Source organism: Rhinolophus sinicus, chromosome 6 (assembly GCF_057876585.1).
Source record: "Rhinolophus sinicus isolate RSI-liver-muscle chromosome 6, RSI-T2T, whole genome shotgun sequence".
Classification (NCBI taxonomy): Eukaryota; Metazoa; Chordata; class Mammalia; order Chiroptera; family Rhinolophidae; genus Rhinolophus; species Rhinolophus sinicus.
The window spans coordinates 56,653,670-56,676,661 of record NC_142506.1 but is presented as its reverse complement, the minus strand read 5'-3'; the positions used below and the strand labels follow the sequence as shown (position 1 = coordinate 56,676,661).

At 37.7% G+C, this 22,992-nt stretch overlaps 1 protein-coding gene across 5 annotated transcripts in view; it reads right to left on the bottom strand.

Annotated features, from left to right (window-relative positions):
• NVL (nuclear VCP like) overlaps window positions 1-22,992 on the bottom strand; it is a 70,779-nt gene that overhangs the window by 32,976 nt on the left and 14,811 nt on the right. For all 5 annotated transcript variants that reach the window (XM_019716054.3, XM_074316944.2, XM_074316946.2 and 2 more), the window contains 8 exons: window positions 22,083-22,184; window positions 19,215-19,332; window positions 15,926-16,070; window positions 13,612-13,876; window positions 11,924-12,142; window positions 10,514-10,618; window positions 4,809-4,871; window positions 1,490-1,609 (listed from right to left, as the gene is read on the bottom strand). In XM_019716054.3, the coding sequence (XP_019571613.3) occupies window positions 1,490-1,609; window positions 4,809-4,871; window positions 10,514-10,618; window positions 11,924-12,142; window positions 13,612-13,876; window positions 15,926-16,070; window positions 19,215-19,332; window positions 22,083-22,184 (1,137 nt within the window). The remainder of the gene's footprint in view (window positions 1-1,489; window positions 1,610-4,808; window positions 4,872-10,513; window positions 10,619-11,923; window positions 12,143-13,611; window positions 13,877-15,925; window positions 16,071-19,214; window positions 19,333-22,082; window positions 22,185-22,992) is intronic.

Below are 22,992 nucleotides of genomic sequence, written 5' to 3'. Positions count from 1 at the left end.
AAATGTTAAAAAAAGAAACACATATATCAGAATACAGAACTGTGTGGTAGTAGGTTTCCCAGAGAGACAACCCAGAAGTTAGGCATGAAGTTCACAGGACTACAGACTTCTCATGGGGACTGGATATACCTCAGTAAACCCCTCCAAACTTAAACTACCAGTTGATAACAGAGCTGCAAACCCATGAAAAGGGCTGTCAATAAATGAAGGGTTTATTTGTAGCAAAAGAGTAAAATCCGGAGCATACCATGCCCCAATCAGCTGGACAGAAAGTACCGTAGTTTGCTCTGGATTTCACACTAGATTTTGGGATGTGACAGCTGGCAGGGGAACAGGCAGGCTCTCTGCCTTGGCCACCAACGTCACTATCAGAGACGAGACTGTACTAAGGATCTTCTGTGATGATACTGCGGACAACTGGGTGAGGGAACAAAACTGCTACGATGTGAAGCACACTTACGTTAGTCAAGTTTTGTTTTTGCAATGTTTGAATATTTTTGGAGATTTTTAAGCAAAATGAGGCATCGAATAAATGTTTCACTACCTAAGAGCACACACACATAGAATAATTTGAAAATAAATCACAAAGGAAATATAATCACTTCTTTAGTCATCTTGTAATAAATGTACTTATTCGATAGTCTCTGCTACCTGCTTCAAAAAGGTCACATATTCTTTATACCGTGTTTCTCCGAAAATAAGACCTAGCCAGACAATCAGCTCTAATGCGTCTTTTGGAGCAAAAATTAATATAAGACCCGGTCTTATTTTACTATAAAATAGGACTGGGTCTTATGTAACATAACATAACATATAACATAACACCGGGTCTTATATTAATTTTTGCTCCAAAAGACGCATTAGAGCTGATTGTCTGGCTAGGTCTTATTTTCGGGGAAACAGTACTATGCTTCACTACACTTCCAACTCTCAATTACATAGCAGTAGTCCTGATACTGGCTGGTTTCTTGGGCACTCACTGAAATTTCGAAGAACTATGACTCAGTGCAGTAACACAAGTGGTATTCGAGGCAGACCATTTTTGTATCTTCCCCAGAGTGTAATGGTGCCAATCAATGCATATTACGTGGCCCCACCGTGAGTGCATGAAGTCTCACATTACATTCGCTCCTATCTCAAGGAACCCATTTAACTGAAGAGAACTGTAAGATTACAAGGCAGGTTATTCAAAACCAGTATCACTTCCATTCCCAGCTACTCACGCAAATCAGATAGGTGCAACCAAAATAATACAGGGGGGGAAAAAAAGAAATGGACATAGAGGCTAATTAAACCACCAACTGTCATCCCTCGGCCCTGATTTCAAATTACCAGATTTCTTCCTGTAAGAGTCTCAGTGTTCTCCAGGAACGACTTTATCAGAACTACCTGACTTGTATATAAACTTTATGAAAACTTACTTTATAAGAAGTTGCAAAAGGTTTGTGGTGCTTACAAACTCTGTCCATCACGAATCTCTGATACCTACCTCTCGGTCTGATCTTCGAGGGCATAAAGCATCCACTTCATCGAAGAAGATCACACAGGGTGCCGAGTTCTTGGCTCGCTGAAAAACCTGTCGCACAGCACGCTCACTCTCACCGACGTACTAAACATACACAGACAGGAAATCAAATGTAGAGACACTTCAACTTTGAGGTTTGGGCCAAATTATAGAAAAACTAGTTTTAAGTGGCATGTGTATGTCAGAGTCAAAAATGTATTAGGTTAAACCATTTGCAATTGCTGGTATTTAACCATTTTGACCTATAAAAACAGCCAGTTGTGTGTGGTTCAACTTAACAAAATTAGCTACTATTTCAGCTTATAAATGTTCTCATTTAAAAAATGAAGACTAAATGGAAGGTAAGGTCTTCTCTAGGTCAAACAAATCCCACCATTCGGTTCTATTTTAGAAGCGATCTCCTAAGCTCTATGCATATAAAACACCCAGCAATAATTTTCATTAATTCAACAGTATTTTAAATGCAAACAAGACAACTTATTGTTTTACTGTCATTTCTACACAAGTCATCTTGCTAATGGGAGAATTATTTTGTCCTATAGCATCAGAAGAGACAACCTGAGCCAGCTGAGTCTAGCAGCTTTCATATGGCATAATGTATGTTAAAATATAACTCAAACTATTAAAACGTTAAGGGCAGTCAAGAAATACAGCAATTCACAAGCAGCTATAACATTAGGACTAATTAACATAAAAAATTGTATGTATGAATATGGTTTCACTTTTAGCAGGGCTCAAGAAATTGTTCTTGTAAAATTTCAAACTAGCTAAGAAAAGCAGATTTTTTTGTGATAAAACTGCTAAATAAGACTGAATCTCAAAATATCTTTACAGTGCCAACAGTATCATCAGGCATCTTTTATGTTATTTTATGACTATATGGCCATAATAAAGTCATTAACGCATAGAATATATCACAGATGACAGTGATTAAAGTATTTTCATTTTCTTGGTTTGAGTAGAACTGTCTTTCCCTCATGTCTGTCCTGGACTTTTCTTGGTGCTTTTGCTCATTCTGCTTCCCTTACTTGAACTGCTTGCTACCTTCAAACAGTTCTCCTTGCATTCTAAAAGATCCCCATTAATCTTCCTTCCCATTTTTTTCTCTTCTTTGCTGTTAGAGCACTTTCTACCATTATGATTTCTGAGCGATTCTACCTTCACTATGTTATATCATAAAGTCTCTGGAAAGCAGGAGTCATGACTGTTACAAATTTTTCTCGCTCATCGCATCCTGCGCAGTGTGTAAATACAGTAGACCAACTTAGTTTCCTGAAAAATCTAGTTCAACAAAAACTACATTTGGAAGGGTGAACCAAAATATTCAGTACACATTTTAAAAAGAAAAGATACCAGTGGGTTGGGAGAGAAAGTTTCAAAACAGAGATGGCAGAGAACAATCAATATAGCTGGCAAAGGGACTCGGGATATAGCAAACAAAAATGACGACGTCAAAGGAAATTTAGTTTAGGGGAAGGTAAACCTAGTGCAAAAGGACAGATTAAAATCAGTTAATCTTAACAAAGGCAGCAGCAATTAAAAATAGGCGAAGAAAAGAAAAACCCACTATCTTGGCCTTTAAGAAACATTTCACTAAGGATCCTATACTTGTATCTCTAATTCCTTATTCGCCATTCAGTTTTCAATCATAATCTGACTGTTGCAAACACAATTACTGAAAGAATTCTCCCTAAAGTCACTATGACCTTCTAATTGCCAAATCCCAAATCCTACCATCAATTTCTTTTACACTGTTTGGTTACATTGACAGGTTAGAGAAATGATCTTCCCTGGGCTTTCAGGCTTAGAAAGTCTTGGGCGTCACTGCCTTTTGACCAATCACTCCTTTGCCAGCTTGTCCCTCCTTGCCCAGGAATTGCTGGTGTCTTCTAAGGTTCTGTCAGAAGCTCTTACGTAACATATTCACCTTGGCAGACCCCACCCATTCCCAAGGATTTAGGTATGTTTAGATATTACTGACTCCCGAATCTCTTCAGAGCTCCAGACCCCCATCTCCTGCTGCCTGCTGGATGTCTCCTAATGACTCTGAATCGAAAATGTCCAGAGCAAACTCATTTTCTAATCCCAACATCGCTTCCTCGTTAGATCACCGAATCTCTCCGAGTCATTCTGGGCTGGGACCTCTCCCTACATCTACCCCTAAAAAACAAATCAGAGCACCATGAGATAACATTTCATACTCGTCAGACTGGCAAACATTAACAACCGGACAGCACGAGTGCTGGTGAGGACGTGGAACAATGGGAACTTGCACTCACTACTGGTGAAAGTGTCACAACCGCTTTGGAGCAATAGTTGGCAATACTCAACGGTTTTGAAAGTGCACATACTATAAAATATAGCAATTCTACATCTGAGTATGTACTGTAGGGGGAAAATATCTCACAAATATGTGCATATATAAATGTGCATAAAAAAAAACTGATTTTCAAGTGTGATTATATTTGTTCAATGGAATACCACACAGAAAATTAATGACCTAGAGGTAAACATATCAACAAAAATAAGAAAACATACCATTTATATAAAGTGTTCCTTTGTTTTTGCTTTACTGTTTATAAAAGAATTCCAAACATGTAACAGAAGACACAACAGCATACTGAACCCCAAATATACCCATCACCCAGCTTCAATTATTATCAACTCAACTCAATTCATGACCACCTTGCTTCATCTATACGCTATCTACTTTTCTTTTTCCTTCTTACTTTGAAGGAAATCCCAAACATTTTGTGAATATTTGTGAATACTTCACTATCTCTGAAAGATAATGATTTGAACACAACTACATCATTGTCACACTTAAAGATTTTCTTAATTTCAAATATCCATTAAGTGTTCAAATTTCCAATTGTGTCAAAAACATATTTTTGAAACATGCAAAATACTTTATGTTGTTTAGGATAACTACATATATAGTAAATGTAGAAAGAAGTGCACGGATTTAACGAACATACATTTAATATGTAAAGTGCTTGACAAACACATGGCACAGAATAAATACTTTAAAATGTTAATTATTGTGATTTTTTTCCAGTTCGCAGGTGAGAAAACTGAGGCCCAGAAGTTACCAGACTTAATTAGAAAACCACTTACACACATTAAGTACAGCAGAGTAAAGCTCCATCTTTTCACACCTACAGTGGTGATCTCACCAAAATTCTACAATTGTTTCAAAGATCTGAAGAAACTCTACTCTGTAATTTGAATGAGCATTAATTACCTTTCCTAATCGAAACTAATTGTTGATGCATCAACTTACCATATTTAGTAATTCGGGGCCCTTGACCGATATAAAATTTAGGCCAGATTCATTTGCAACAGCCTAGTAAGAGGAAACAAAAAGACACAAATAAGACAAATATACAATAAAATAATAACAATAATTTGTGATAATGCAGGGACTTTTTGTAGTTTATACTCTATTTCCCCTACTTTTATAGCTGCTGCTTTATTATTAGGAGAGGAGACAAATGGGAAAAAGAGAAATAAGAAGAAAATCAAAGGAAGTAAATGTTAATCTAAAACACTCTTAAGAATTACTAAGACTACATTTGTAATGACATGGATGGACCTAGAGAGTATTATGCTAAGTGAAATAAGTCGGATGGAGAAAGACAAATACCATATGATCTCACTTATATGTAGAATCTAAAGAACAGAATAAATGAACAAACAAAACAGAACTAGACTCAGAGATACAGGGCAAAAAGACAACTAAGGTTGCTAGATGGGAAGGGGTAGGGATGGGGGAGAAGGTAAAGGGATTAGAAAGTACAAATTAGTAGTCACAACATAGCCATGGGGATATGAAAGACAGCTTGGGGGATATAATCAATAATGTAAACATTCTGTAGGGGGTCAGATGGGCACTTATTAGGGAGACCACTTCATGGACTGTGTAGGTATCTGACCACTGAAGCTGAAGCTGAAGCTATATATATATATATATGTATGTATGTATGTATGTATGTATGTATGTATGTATATTCATACACACACACACGGGATGTAGAGTATAGCACAGGGAATAGAGTTAATGGAATTGTAACAGCTATATACGATGTTAGAGGGGTAGCACATTGGGGCAGGGGGGTTATCACTTTGTGTGGGGTATAAATGTCTAACTATTACATTGTTTTGTACACCTGAAACTATATTTTAAAAAAAGAATTACTAAGACTAAAAATCAGATGGAAATGACATGAAATATTTATGTAAATGTTGTATACATGTGTAGTCCTAGCTTGGAATGCTAGCGAGGCATCATAATCTCTGTACCAAGCAATGCCCAATGAAAGCAACCATTCATTCATTCATAAACCATAATTTAAAAACATTAGCTTTAGTCTTTACCAAGGGTCAGGTCTTAACAGATTATTTTTAATAAAGATTAAACTGCATGGTTCAAAGCCAAAGAGAATAACAAAGGCAAAACATGGTTATCTGTGTAGCAGAATCCAAGATTTATAATCTGAACGCAGAGATGAAACCTGAACATAATCTCCCAGAACTGCAAAATGATCAGGGAAGAGTTCTCTCCTTTTCTTAGAACCTCGTATCTGAGCTCCAGATCTATAGTCAACAGACGTCTTAGCATCTCCATTTGGCTCTTACAGGTGTATTTCAAACCTATCGATTTCAAAGCAGGACTCCTGAATCTCTCCCAACTCCCTACAAACCCATGCCCCAAACTCCTTTCCTCCCTGTCACAGTAACAGTTTCCAAGCCAAAACCTTGGTGTGTCCCTTGATCCCTTGTCTTGTCACGTCATCCAATCCACTGGCAAATCCTGTTAGCTCTAATGCTAAAATATACGAGTATGTGGGTCTCACACTTTCTATTTCTCTCTCATTCCACCCCCTCATCCAGACCACTGTCACCTCTTGCCTAGACACGCAAAAACAAAAAACAAATAAAACCCCCCAAAACCTTAACCAGTTTCCTTTCACACTTGCTTCCTACCCATCCATCTTCACACAGCAGTCAGAGGACTCTTCTAAAAGTATAAATCAGATCATTATCATTTTACTAGGTTTCTCATTTATCTTCAAGTACAATTAGGAATATTTACCATGGCTCACAAGTCTGTATTTTGGGACATGACAGTTTCTCTTTGGTCCAGCCATTGGCTCTTTCTCTGTTCTCGAACTCACCAAGCCCTTCCCTATCCACTTCAGAGATTTTACAACTGCTATTCCCTCTGTCTGGAAGACTCTTCCCTTCATTTCCTGCCTTTTTGTGTGGCTAGCTAGTCCTTCAGGACTGCTAAATATCACCACCCCTTGAACACCATACCTGCAATAGCCACCTCCAAATCAAGCTATCAAACAATATGTTTATTTCCTTCATAACTTTACTGAAGCTACAATTCTGTTTTTCTTTGTTCACTGTCTGCCTCTTCCAAACAGACAACAAACTCCATTAGCGTAGGTATCTTGTTCACTTGTTTATCCCTAGTACCTGAAACAATTTCTGGCAAAGAGTAAGTAAGCAGCTCCATACACACCTGCTGAAACCGTGAATACATGCACGCTGTGCCATGCTAGCGTTGCTCAGTGCGTGGATTACCCCATCTCTCAATCTCCGTCTTTCCGGCTGCCAATTTCACAACTTTCCTACCTCTCACTCATCACCATAAAGTACAGGAGAGTCAGGATATACATCTAGTGAAGTCTGACTCATCCCCATTAGGTTTTCATCCCTTTGCCAGATAACTAAGACTGAGCCCATTAAAACCTTCAACAGCCCGAAATTGTTGGAACTCTTTGGCTTCTAAATGAAATACAATGAACATAATTTAATGTGTCATGGACACCATCATGAATCTTATATTCACTGTCGGGCGCTGTCTGCTTCCATACTATACAGTAGTTCCAGACAACAAAATGGTTTTTACTCTTCTTCTCCGTTTCCTTATTAGCCACTATTTTCAGTGTGTTGGCTCCAGTCATCACATGCCTTTACTTTATGCTATTTATATACTTTGTGCTGGTGTTTAGAAAAATTTTATTATTTTAGTATTATGAGTAAACACAGATTCTGCCCGGTAAGTGGTTCCATGACTTTACTACAGTAACTTTGCTTCTGCCATTCAAGGTCATTTTCTATTATTTCTAGATTCTTGGGTAAAGCAGTCATGCACCTTTTGGAGAATGTGATGAAAAATACATTTATATATACACATATCACCTAGGCTAAAGGATTCAGTGAGCTGTGAAGTACATCATGGAGTCCTAGGTAAGATTCCCTGCTCCAAATGGTCAGATACCAGAAATGTGACTGAACAGAGAGATGCCACACTATTGGCAATTTGGGGGGGGGGGGGGGGGCGGGGGAGAAGAGGGAAAATGTGATCTATGTTTTAACATTATCTATGTATTTGAAATTATCCAAACTATGGCCTTTCTACTGTGAACAGACTAAGCAAAGGCAGATGTAACTGATTAAACAAACACTGTAAGACACCCAGAGAGTGGACTGCATCCACCCGGTGAGTTCATATATAAGCACGCAGGGCCCTCTTTCTGGCCATGTTTTTCTAAAACTGTTATGAAACAGTACAGACCAATGACTGTGGTGCTCTCCTCTTCGTCCTTTGTTTTTACTGCAATGCCGTGTAAGAGGACTGGAAGCATTAAGCAAGGGCATTTAGTAATATAATAAAAAAGTTTTTTAAAAATTTACATATTATATAGAAATATACACACACGTATATGTACATGAACAAATGTCAATGTGGATATTTGACATTTACTGAGAAGTCACAAAAAATTGGCTGCTGTGGCACTATTAAAAATGTTATTAATTTTATTTACAAGTATTTCAAATTTTAAAAGCTGATAAAGATTACATAAATTATAGATGGAATATTATAAGACATTAAAAATGACAGCTAATATAACTTACTGATAGGGAGGACAGTTCTAATAAACATGACTCCAAAGAGAAAAAAAAAATCAGACTCAGAAATTTGCCCACATAAATGTACAGAGAATTCAAAAATAAAATAGCCAATAAAGGTATATTTTTAAAAGCACACCAGTTATTTTTAAAATGCAACTTAAAAACTGTAAGACGCCACTCCTTTTATCATCCTGCAATGACTCTTTGAAGCCCCCAAGGTACTGTTACCTCATCCCTAGGTCAGGATGTTTTACACACCCACATTCCTTTTCTATCTCTGAACCCCCTATTATGTGGGGGTCTCTGATTCTCTCATGTATGCGGGTTCCCATACACATGTGTACATTAAATTTGGATATTTTCTTTTGCTAAAAAACAAAAACCAAAAAACTATAAGATGCCAGTTTTACTTATCAGATTATCAAATACTAAAACCAATGATGGCTATTGTTAATTTAGGGTGTGGGGAAATGGATACTCATTATCCTATTGATAGAAGTGGAAACTGGTACAAAGTTTTTGGAAAGAACTTTGGTAATAGATTAAAAACTTAAAAAACATACATTCCCTTGACTGAAAAAGAATTTAGGAATGCTTTCTAATAAAATTATCAGTCAAGGTACAAAAATGTAAGTACAGAATTGATTAATGCAGTGTTATTTTAACAGGGGATCATTTCCACAAATCACAGAAAATCTTTCTGGTGGAATATTATGCAGGCATTAAAAATATTGATGTATTTCTATATTATTGAAATGGGGAGATGCTCAAGAAATATTGGTATGTGAGAAAAGCATGTTTAAAAACCTTATATTTGTAAAAATACGTGTAAACGTCTTGATATGTACAGAAAAACATCTGGAAGAATTGTAACAAAATGAAACAATGGTTAGTAGTAGGTAGTAGTAAGAGGATTATAAATAATGCCTTTGCCTTCTGTTTATATTTTCTATTGTGAAAACAATTTAAATAACAATTGTAAGGAATATAAAGAAAAATAAGTTATAAATAATAACTACACCAAAGCAAGAAACAAGGCCAGCTACAAGCTATAACTTAAATAACACTCATTAAAAGCTAGAATATAATAGAAAATATGATAATTACTATGTTAAAAAAATCAATGGATTTAAAGATTATTTTCTTTTCCAAATTTTCAATGATGTTCCTTTCGTAATTAAAATAAAAGTGGGGGACAGAAGAACGAAATAGATATTTTTCCAAAGAGGACATCAAAATGGCCAACAGACATATGAAAAGATGCTCAACATCCCTAATTATCATGAAAATGAAAATCCAAACCACAGTGAGGTATCACCTCATACCTGTTAGAATGGCTAGCATCAAGACAAGAGAGAACAGATGCTAGTGAGGACGTGGTAAAAAGGAAACCCTTACATTGTTGGTGAGAAAGTAAATTAATCCAACCACTGTGGCAAACAATATGGAGGTTCCTCAAAAAATTAAAATAAAGTAGAGCTACCGTATGATCCAGCAATCCCACTTCTAGGTATATATCCAAAGGGAAAGAAAACAGCATTTCGAGGATATGTGCACTCCTATGTTTATAGCAGAATTATTCCCAATAACCAACATATGGAAACAACCCAAACGCCCCTCAATGGATGAGCGGACAAAAAGAGATGTGGTACACATAGACAATGAAATATTATTCAGCCCCAAAACAGGATGATATCCCTCCATTTGTGACAACAGGGATGACCCTTGAAACATTATGCTCAGTGAGGTAAGTCAAAGACAGATAAGTATTATAAGCCATCACTTATATGTGGAACCTAAAAAAGTTAAATCTGTAAAAAAGAAGAGAGTAAAATGGTGGTTACCAGGGGTGGGGTGGGGGTGGCGGGACAAGGAGGAATAAAAAAAAAATCAACAAATAAAATAAAAATGGGAAATTTTTCCTGAAGAAAATTGTCAGTCTTGCTAAAATGAACTTCGAGTAGAAACGATACAAAATGATCTCAGTGTACTATTCAAAGTCAAATTCATATCATCCTACCTGATAGAAATAAAATACATGCAGTTTAATTTATACCATACCTTTGCCAGCAGAGTTTTCCCACAGCCAGGAGGACCAGCAAGGAGGACTCCAGCTGGAGTCACCAATCCAAGAGCTTGGAACTGATCTGGATTACGTACTGGCGCCTGGAAAACACAATCCCAATAGTGACCCGTTACAAACGTCCTCTTCCACTGCATGTTCAGATTATCTCCAGATGCGTATTTTCAGCACTGATCATGGGGACCAAAGATAGGAACAGTGCCTGGTGCCAAGTGCTTACTTCTGCTCCAGGCATGAGATATGTGGCGATAAACAAAAAAGTCCCTGCTCCTGAAGATTTCATACTTAAATCTAAGTTCTGAAAACATTTTGAACATAAAGATACAATATTTCAACCTTTCAAAAACACGATTTTTTTAAAGAAAATTATCTAAATTTCTAGGTTATAAGTTTTAGGCAGGGCCGGCCCGGTGGCTCAGGCGGTTAGAGCTCCATGCTCCTACCTCCGAAGGCTGCTGGTTCGATTCCCACATGGGCCAGTGGGCTCTCAACCACAAGGTTGCCAGTTCAATTCCTCGAGTCGCGCAAGGGATGGTGGGCACCTAAGACTGAACATGGCACCTTGAGCTGAGCTGCCTCCCGGGTAGCTCAGTTGGTTGGAGCGTGAGCTCTCAACCACAAAGTTGCCAGTTCAATTCCTCGAGTCCCGCAAGGGATGGTGGGCTGTGCCCCTGCAACTAGCAACAGCAACTAGACCTGGAGCTGAGCTGCGCCCTCCACAACTAAGACTGAAAGGACAACTTGAAGCTGAACAGCACCCTCCACAACTAGGATTGAAAGGACAACAACCTGACTTGGGAAAAAAAAAAAAAAGTCCTGGAAGCACACACTGTTCCCCAATAAAGTCCTGTTCCCCTTCCCCAATAAAATCTTTAAAAAAAAAAAAGTTTTAGGCAATGTCTTCCTTGCAGAAACCAGAAGCAGCAACACTCTACATGGTCAAAAGCCAGAGATAGCTGTTCACTGCAACATCAGTATTAAGTTCTTTTTCATTAGTCACATGCCTCTAAGTAGATCATACTTCATAATGAACCATAAAACAATCATTAGTAGGAGTACATAAGAATCAATTCAAAGTTTCATGGACATTAAAACTGCTTTGACCCTTGCATGATCGAGTTCAGACAATATTTCTCATGCAATTTGGTCTTGGTTGAAATATAATTTTTTTTTTTTTTTAACTTACTGCCATAGAATCCAAGACCAAACACAAGAATAAGTCTAAAACAGGTCTCAGAAGAATGCAACACCATTGTTGGGGGCTTAATAATAATACAACAGAACATACGGAAGAAAACATACAGTCAAGTCAATTTAGACATACAACCTAGTACACATGCATTTACCCATCACACGTGCCAAGGGCATTTAGCAGCAGATGCACCTACCAATATTGCCATAGTGAGCTCCTCTCTGATATCCTCCAGGGCACCAACATCTGCCCAGGTCACATTAGGGACGGTGACAAAGCCTTCCCTTTTGGCGGAGGGTTGGACTGAGGATAGAGCAACAGTGAAATCATTCAACTCAATGTACAGCCCTCGCAGCTGCTCCTCTGAGAGGGGATCTTGGTTCCTTAGCAACTTCAGCAGACTTTGCAATTCATCCTTCAAGAAAGCAAGTGAAGGGAAAAACGATATACCACAGAGTTTGCTGAAAAGTTACATTTTGGACTTTTAAAAATTATTACTGCAATATTTCTGTAAGCTATAGTGAACTTCTATGTATTTTTTCTCAGGAACTTCTGCGTACTTTAATAATTTTCTCCATTGACAATAACAGGTTTCTTTTATCCTAAATGGATCATTTGATTTGGTCAAGGTACACTGACCATGCTCAAACACTGAAGAATGATTTTTGTAACCTATACTACAGCTCACCACTGCAAACATAAGCAGTTGGCAAATGTTCATTTCACCAACCATTATAAATACTCAAGAAGCAGCAGAATTTTGATGAAATTAAAACACAGTTACTTTGGTGGCAGCATAACTTCATAATACAGTTCCCTGATAACTTATCAACTAAACAGAAAGCAGGCAAGTTTCCTAGCACTACTGAAATTTGAACTTCAAAGGCAGATTTCTTGCTTAGTGAAGAATAAGAAAGGACAGGTGTAAAAAGTAACTGAATAATTGAATTTATAAAATCTGAACTTACATGCAATATTATAAAAGGAACAAGTTTATTATTATTTTTAACAGCTATGATTGTGGTTCCAAATGAGTAAGGAAGAAACAAATGATTTGAGAACAGAAGACCTGGATTCAAGTCCCTGATCTGGAAAGTAGAGGCGTTGTGGCCTCGGGCAAGTCATAATCTCTTAAGCTTAGTTTCTTTGATTATAAAATGAGGACGGTCATGACATTTACTTGACAAAGTTATATGGATCCAATTATATAACATATAGAAGCCCCCTGTGCAAGTTTTCAAATGCTATAAAAACGTCATTTTGAGTTTTCATGACTCACGAAACCCAGAATTTGAACACCGATCTTGGACTGATAAACCTCCCTCTCACTCCCGGGACTGCCCTCCACAGCCGGCTGCAGCTGGACAATGATCTGGTTGTGAGCAGACTCCCCCAGTCCACAAACCCAAAAGGTAACCAGGAAACACAAGTAAATGCCCAAAGCTCTAACAGGAGTTGGCAAACTTTTTCCATAAAGGGCTCCAGAACAAACACTATAGACTTTGTGGGCCATACGTCTCTGCTCTAAGGACTCCTGTGTGAATTTCGCTGTGAAAGGTGAAAGCAGAAAAAAGACAATATGCAAATAAATGAGCACAGCTGTGTTTCAATATAACTTTCATTTACAAAAACAGGTGGTAGGTGGCTGGGTCATTGTATGCCAACCTCAGCTCTAGAATTTCATAATCATTTTACCATGAATTTATTCAGGATACACTGAAAAAAAAAATAAAACGTGTACTTTTGAGATTACAGATATTCTGAGTGTATCTGATAATTATTCTAAAGATAAAATGCCAATAAAACCGAAAATCATAAACCTCAACTATCTCGACGCTTGCATGTAAAACAAACTAAGAACATTTAAAGGACAGTGTCAGGTACCCTGATAGAAAGCCCCTGTGTTTTAGAAGTGGGCTCCGCTCCACTCCTTTCTTCCTGGCCTCCTCCAGATGGCAAGCCTTCAGCCTCAGGATCTTTTCCCTGCTGCTCCTGGAGCTTCATTAAGACCCTATGCACCGCACACATGGCTGCCTCTCGGCAGAGCGCCATCAGGTCAGCACCAACAAAGCCTGGCGTTAGGTGCGCTAAGTGACGAAAATGAAAACTTTCAGGAAGTTTCAGTTTTCTGCACAAAGTTTGAAGTATTCTGTTGAAAAGACAGGGAAAAAAATTCAGATTCCTAACCTACTAGTAAAAACAAGTCATCAAATATATTTATTTTAAGAACTTGCTCTTTGCCAATGGTATTAAAATGCGGACAGTATAAGATCAAAGAATTCCTTCATTCAATATATGCTGAATCACTATTACATATCTCATTTTATTCCATTGAGGAGTGTGGCAAATATCTGCTTTGTTAAGAACTATATCAAACGCTGTGAGGAATAAAAAAGTACATTTAAAAGAAAATATTCTGCCTTTAAGAATTTTACAGTATTACAGAGAATATAAGATAAATGATTTATGAGGATATACGGTAGGTTCTAGAGTAGAGTTTAGAATAGATTAAATGGACATCTACCAGAAATAAAAGCCTCCAAACTCAAGTAAAAGCCTCCAAACTCAAATAAACTCATTACAAATCGTTATGTTGACATACACTAATGTCCAATTTTATTTTTGCACAGTTACTTCTTCAAAAAATAGTATGACAGTCATACAGAAGTATTTAGGGCTAAAGTGTCATGATGTCATCAATTATTTTTCAAATGGCTTGGCAAAAAAAAGTATACACACAAACATATGTACGTTTTTACATAGCGAGTGAAAATAGAAATGGCAAAATGTGAACAAGTGGTAAATTTAGCTGCAGGGCATAAAGATAATTATTATACTACTCTTTCAACATTTTTGTAGGCTTGAATTTTTAAAAAATATAATCATCTACAAAAGCCCTTTAAGGACTTTATTGATGATGGAATACTGGATAGATGGAGAAAGGATTTTATCTAGTAGGGCTGACGGGCTCCCCTATGCCTGTCTCTACCATTATGTTTGGCACTTCTTCAAAAACCGGTCTAGATAAAGGACACAAGCCTTATTTCTGTCTTACTGTGTTGTAAGCATCTTGAAAGCAAAGACTTGTAATTCTTTATAGCCATCATATAAGCTGTCAGTGATATATACACATACTATCTGCTTAATAAATGTTTGCTAAACAAATGCAAACAACTTCAATATTAAATATTATTTTGCTGCAGGTATAAACACATTATTAAACAAACTTGAATGTTGCATAACTGTTTAAAGAATATATATGTGGGAAGAACTGCAATTAACACACATATAGATGACTATGACCCCCACAGCTAAAGAAGTAATTGACAAATCAAAAGCTGAAGCCACATTAAATACTGGGACGAAGGGAAGGACGACATGTTCCTTCTAAGCCTTTCTCCCAACCCCAGTGCCTTCTGATCACTTTTATTTCCTACATTTATGAAATCTCCTGTTCTTGATCTCTTCCCTTCTTCACTGTCCCCTGACTATTTCCTTTCACTACATACTACTTTTCCTAAAAGCTGCTGGTGGTGATTATGTATGCCAATTATAGTGTCATTAACTCAGGCCAAAAACCATTATAAATATAGTAGATCAGAACATTTCGTTACTAGATACCTACTCCACTGCCTGAAAAGTGCCACCTGAGATATTTTTGGTTATTGACATACTAATGGATGTTTCTTTCCTTTGTTGACATTCAATCCCAATTACTAGGAAAGACTGGTCCTACAGCCAATACAGATTTCAACTCTCAGGCTACCGTTTAATTATTTTTGGTCTTAGGCAGGTTAGTGCCACAGGTTAAAGTACAGTACTCTGATTTAACGCACATGTGGATCAGTGAGCTCTATTCCATGTTCTAGACACTGTCCCTAAGCTGATCAGCCAATTAACAAACGCAAGCTATTATTAACAAGGCCAGAAAATGAGCATAGATATGGAAGTCCATTATCACCATTGAAAAAACAGCCTGAAACTATTGATGAATAAATTACCTTCTTAAGCATTAATTTAATGTGGGCTTTTTTCCTTTCCAAATCAATTTCACTGGCAAACATATAACCCCTTCCCCCCCCCAAAAAAAAAAAAAGAAACAGAAGAAAAGGCTACATGGTGTTTCTTACCCCTCATTTTCAAAGCCTTCAGTTCAGAGACCACAGTGGTACACCAACTTCATTCTATAAGAGCGTACCTTTCCCTGGATGCTTCATCTGGGATACCTAGGCATATTTCCCGGTCGAACCTTCCCGCACGTCTCAAAGCAGGGTCTAACGAGTCTGGTCGGTTAGTAGCTCCAATGACTAGGACCCGAGCCGTAGCAGCCACGTTATTCAGATCTAGTAAGAACCAGACACAGGGTGAGTGGTCAACAGAACACTTGCCACTGAGGACAGTAATGCTTACATGAGTGATTCAGGTGGTTAGAAATGAAGTATTACACGTTTTCACAGCAATATGTAGAGAAAACTGACATTTACTAAATGTCTAATATGTGAGGAAGACATGAGGAAGATAATACAAACTGTTCTCAAAGAGCTCGCAATCTATTGAGACACACGTAAGACAAATTTTGTGAAGCCTAGTAATAGGTATAAACATGGCCCCACAGCAATATAAGGGAGAGTTCATGGAGGAGGCAACATGCCGGCCTTGAAGGAGAGGATACTACATTACAATCACAGGGTAATGAAATTCTACATGGGAGGAACAACATGAGTGAAAGCACAGAGGTACAAACACATGTGGCATGTTTAGACATGGTGAACAGTCCAACAGGAATCTGGGCAAGACAGAGGAGTACATGTCTCAAAATGACTCATGGTATTAATCTGAGATGTGGGGGGGATACAATATAGTCTTCAGTTGCTCTGGCTTCATCTAGAGACAGAATGTAGGGCCTAAAGTGTGTATTTCCTAAGTATTATTTCTCTAAACTGAACCAGGCTGCCCAGCAGGGAGTCTGCGGCCACACTCCCTCACAGGAAGTAAGACAGTAAGATGCTAATTAGGTACTCTAACAGCCAAGGCATGAGGAGTTCAGAGAATGTTCTTTAGCCAACAGGAAGCCATGAAAGGTTTTTTCTGATAAGATTTGTGTTTTAGAAAGACAATTCTAATCCTAAATTTGAACAGGGTAAAGGGAAATAAAAGGGAAAAGCATTTGTCATGATTTGATGCTAATAATCAGGAGAGATGAACGCAATGAGGCAGGAACATAGTAAATTCAAAGGAAAAGCCCAACTTAAGTACACTGTTGTAGATGGAATCAAAAGCACTGAGCAAATGATTCCACAGGAAGGGTCCGGGAGAAGGCGAGACCACGATGACATAGTGGGGATGACGAGGTGGGAGATGACCACAAGAAGGCAGGTTAGACAGAGGCAGGAAGGACTCAAAGGGAAGGTGAGCTTAGCTTTGGACATAGTGTGAGGCGTCTGTGGGATGGTCACATGAAGTACCTGACAGGGAGTTTGGAACATGGATTTGAAGCTTATCGGAAACCAAGGTGAGAGATGTAATTTGAGAGTTTTTCTATGAAGAACTGAACTGGAGATAGGCGGGAAATGGGTAGAAATCAAGAAGAAAATCAAGTGTGAAACCCTACGGAGTATCTTTGTTTAGAGATGGGTAAAGGAGGCAGTAAGGAAAGGAAATTGGTAAGGAGCTGTCAGAGAACCAGGAGGACAGAAAGAGAACAGTGTCACTCGAGCCAAGTGTGTGAACAATGACCACGCATGGGGATCAAAAGTACCAAACGCTCCCAACCAGCACCGCTGCTGGGGAACACTTAGTGGGCGCTGGCCGCGTGCCAGGATGGCTGTAGGTGCCGGTCATTACCTCGTGAACCCTCAGGACAACTCTAAGAGGTAAGTGTTTACAGGAGGGAACTAAAGGACAGAGGTTGAGAGGGGTGAGGGCTCAAAGCAAGCCAAAAGGTGGAGCACACGGATGAACAGCAATGACTTTTCCATGAGTACAGGCACACCTGGTCGCTTCCGGCCCACCACAATAGAACACATCACCAACTTTCTGGTTTCCCAGTGCATACAAATTATGTTTACACTCTACTGTAGTTTATTAAGTGGGCAATGGCATTACATCTAAAAAACCCAGGTACATACCTTAACTAAAAAATACTCTATTGCTAAAAAGTGCTAACCATCAGCTGATGCTCCAGCAAGTCGTAGTAGTTTTGCTGGTAGAGGGTTTTGCCTCAATGCTGATGAAAATGCAGTATCTGCAAAGCGCAATAAAGCGAGGTGCAGTCAAACCAGGTGTGCCTGGAGCTCCAGTAAAATGGTAGAGGCAGGTATACAATTACGGGGGTGGGAATACAGAACAAAATGGAAACCAAAACATGTACTTAGTTGATGGTTAATATGGTATTCTTTTGATAAATTTTGGATTGAACAGAAGAGAGACATAAGGTGGTAGGTTTGAGATTGGAAAGATTTTTAATACTTTTTGAAAAGTGAGTAAAAGGAATCAGCTAAGGAAGAGACTCCCATTGTGATAGGAGATCACTGAACAAGCAAAAGAAGCTTTGCAGGAACCGAATTGACACCTCATAATTTAGGTAGCGTCATGAGCTACAAACTTGCATTCACATACAGATCTTATGCTGAATCCTCCTTGCACTAATGCTGGTGTAGACCCAAAGCTGTTCTATTGTTGATTCATGTATGTTTTCACTTCCATAGCTAAAAGAATGACCAAGGGTAGTAATCTGCTTCCTTTGTTAGTTCATGCTGCTCAGACACTCCAGTCTTGGCGATAAGCTATGAGCACATCAAGGCTTAGTAACAGAATTCAACAAAAGCAATCATGGAAATCTGTTAAAGCTCTAATAATGAAAAAAAAAACCTTCCACGGGAAATCAACAGCAACTGAAGTGCCATTTCAAATGCTATTTTTTCCCCTTCTTTGTTCTAAATGAAGTCATATGAAAGATTAAAAATCAGACCTAAGCTAGGACTGGCCAACCACTAAGGCCAGTAACTTCAAGACAAACCCCAATCTATTTCTCCCTCTTCTCGAGTATGATCTGATCATGTTAAATTGAAGTTATGTTAACTAAAAGTTTGAATTTCAGAATATTATAAAAGAAACGAAGTTTTATTTCTTTCTACACAGTAAAAGGAACTAGTTAACATGTTTCTGGGATGACATAAAAACAGAAAGCATTTGTGGGTAGCTTATTAAATATATAAGACATATTGTGTATGGTGCAATTGTAATATTGTAAAAAGCAATACAATGTGTTAGTGTATTTATATATGTGTGTAAACGCATTAAAAATAACTACAGGACATACTTCAAAAACTTAAATTAATGGTGTCATCTTTTATGAAAAGAAAAAGGTTTCTGTTTTTTACTCTGAATTTTATTCTATTTGAATGCTTTATATCTTCACATATTACACTATTAAACGCAAAGACACAATGTATTATCTTAAAGCTAATTCATTATTTTAAACTGACCATCCATGCAGGTTAGGAGCTGGGCTACAATTCTTCGTTCCATATCTTTTGAAGCAACTTCTCTTTTGGGGGTTATAGCATCAATTTCATCAATAAAAAGGATACAGGGTGAATTTGACTAGAAATAAGAATATCACAGAGACAATTATAAATATATTCTCTATACTGCAGCATAGTTAAGTATATACATTTTTAAAAATCTTAGAGAATTATTTTACTTAAGAGAAGCAAGATGCTTTAAAGAGACTGCATATAGGACAACACTTATAGTCTCATCAAATCCTGTTTTGTGATGATAAATCTACTGAAATTCTTTTGTAAATTAGGCATATTTACTATGCTATGAAATATAAATAAGTTTATAAATTCTAAATTAAAAAACCTAAGCTTACTACAAATGTTATATGAGCGGTCCTACCAACATAAAAATATCCAAGCTTTCCCTAGAATCTGCTATAAGAGGAATTTGAGAAGCACCAGGGACTTTGTTTTTATTTTTTTATTGTGGTAAAATACACATAAAATTTATTATTTTAACCATTTTAAGTGTACAGTTTAGAGGCATTAAATACGTTCACACTGTCGTGCAACCATCACCACTACCCACCTCCAGAACTTTTTCATCACTCCATGCTGAAACTACAGAGGCTTATTTTGAAGACTGCACTGCACAAGGAAGGATGGCAAAGTGCCTATGTGTCAGGTGGCTTATGATCACCTGTCGGCTTTTTTACAACATAAACTGGTTAGAGTTAAAATAGAATAAGTTAAGATACAATATAAGCATCAACTGCCTAGCGTAGTCAAACTCATAGAGGCAGAAGGAACAATGGCTGTCAGGGGCTGGAGGGAGGGGGAAATGGGAGCTTCAGTTTGGGAAGATGCAAAGAGATCTGGAAATGGAGAAGGCTGATGGTTACACAACGAGTGTATTTAATGCCACATAACTGTACACTTTAAAATGTTTAAAATGGCTAAAGTTAAACATATTTCACTCTAATAAAAATAAACAGATAAGGATCGGCTAAAATGAAAACGTTAAATATCTAGATGTACATTATAAAGCACAGCTCATTCTTAGTTATTCTTTGGTTAACAGTAACATTGATTTGATAAAGCCAGACTCTCAGCCTGGTGAAGACTCAAAACCATGGGACCACCTGCAATTTAAAGGGAAAGTGATGTGGCCCAGCACTAACTGGCTCTCTCCCCAATCCTCCTGCCCCAGGACAATGTTCCCAGAGGAGCAGCTATGACTGGCAGATACATTATCCAGTTGCAACAGAGAAAATCTAGAGAGACCAAAGGTCTCAAAAAGCAAGCACAATAGTATTTAACAATGACCTGGAAAACTGAATGAGAAAGAAAGAAAAGAGTAAGTGCTAATCATCAGAACTTAGACTAAAGAAAGCACACAGTTTTCAACAGAAAACCCATTTGCTTTGATTGGACCTTTCTGTCCTCTGATGCACATACTTTAGGGCACTCACTTTCATTAGGGAACAGGGGGTCTGGGAAAAGGGGGCGTTAGACCATACATATATTGAGCATCTACTGTCAGGCATCTCACCAGCTCAGTATGGATTGAGAGAGAGATGTCAACACAGAACTATAACCTAAAGATGCTATTTGTCTCTTTCATGTTCATTCATCATTGTGCTTACCATAAACATAAACTTTACTACTCATTTACTAGCTCATTTTGGAAAAGGGGTTAACACCTGAAAGAGTAGCTTCGCTTTGCCCAGTACCCTCTCCACCCTTTCTCTGTATCTTCCTTGTATTGTCCACACCTTTTTCAGTGTCAGTCTACACGTCAAACGCAGTAGACGGCTTCTATATTCTTGCTATTTTAAAAGTTATCTCCTCAATTACTGCTAAAATAATTTCTCTTCTAATATCTTATCAGCTTCTTGCAGTTGCACTGGCAATTTTCACCAGCCCCTATATATTCTGGGTACAAATAATGACATGAAATGAAACTTTCCACCATTTTCAGTTTTAACCATTATGATCTAGTGACTGCTCAAGTGTGTACATTGTGTGCACAGCTGACACAGGGCTTTTGCTGTGTGCTAGACACTACCTTGTAAGTTTCAGAAGAACCCTTTCATTTAATACTTTCTCAACAACCCCCTGAGATTTCAGTAGTATTATTAACCTGGTTTACTAGTAAGGAAACTAGGGGTTAGAGTAGTTAAACTCTTGTCCATATTCCACAATTAGTGCGTGGTGGCAGAAGGATTTGAACCTATGCTTCTGACTTGAAAGTACAGACATTTAACCTTTACACTATCTTGAAGATAAAACTTTAATTGGACACAAATGTCATCTTCCTCAGAAGTTCTCAAACATGCAAATTTTAATAACATGAATTACAATTAGGATAATATTCAATCTGTAATTTCTCTGGGGACAGAATTTTCTTTTCACAGCTTTAATTGTGCAAATAGAGAAGACTATCCTGGCATTTGTATGGCTGCTTTTACAACATGATAATCCTAATGTTAATATTTTCACACTGCTTACAAGTTGTTTGGTCAAATCTAAGTTGTGGGAAGTAAAAGTGAAAGAAATTATCACGAGGATAATCTACTTTCAACATATGACTACTGGGTATGACAACCTAGAACTTCTCAACGATTAGTTTATGTTTGGTTTCAGATTAAACAGATGATTTTACCCAACAGTCTGTATCAGTGAATCTACTTTAAATATTTAGCTGTCACGGGGAGCAAATTATACCACATTTACAAAAGAATGGCCAGTGAATGGGTTAACAAATACGAGCATTAGAGTAAACAGGATCTTCAATATAACCCCATACACACAGTGTGACAACCTGACATCAGTCATTAGCAGACTCACCACGGCTTGTTCAAACAGTTCTCTCAGCTTCTGTTCAGACTCCCCAGATACTCCAGATACAATTTCTGTAGCAGCTACTTTCAGAATTGGAAGGTCAAGTTCCTATACACAAATATATAAAAGAATGACCAAATATTCAAATTATAACCTCCGAACTTTTTCCTTATTCATCCCTCTAAATTTCCTGAAGAATGTCATCTTTTTGTGTTGGTCCAACGAAAAACATTATTTAAAAATCTATGGTTTTATTCAAACATGTTGCCTAGATACCTTCTGTTTTTACTTTACAGATGTCACTATAAAGATACTAAAACTCTTATCATCTCTTCTGAATAAAGGATCTTGAATCTCAAGAAATATGTTTCCCCGTATTTATAGCTGAGCCAAAATAATTTTACCTGTTATTTATCTGCTGGAGAAGAAATAGCAGAGGTTGTGACACAGTTGTCTCCCTCACATTCTATTAGAATTTCTCCACCTCTGAACCCCGATAAGCAGCCAGTTACTAATCAGAGGAGGCAGGATCTTTAAGCAAAGGAGGAGAAACTACTGCTGTCCCACCCATATAAATGGTGACAAGTCTGCCTAAACCCTACTCATTCTTCTGGCCATCTTGAAATTTCATTTCCGCAACCATATTTTTTTTGACCCCCTCACCGCCAACTTTTAACTTGGGTATCCCAACAACCACACAGCATTTTTGCACTTCTTCTGTCTCCCACTTGTTACAGTTGTAACTATGGAGACATTTATTTGTATAAATGACTGGTTAATATCTGTCTCGCATATTAGACTGGAAAACTCCTTAAAGATAAAAACTGGGTTTGTTGTACTTATCACAATATTTTGATGTCTGGCACATAGCAGTCACATAATAGATTTATTCAACAAATGAATAAATGAAGCAAAT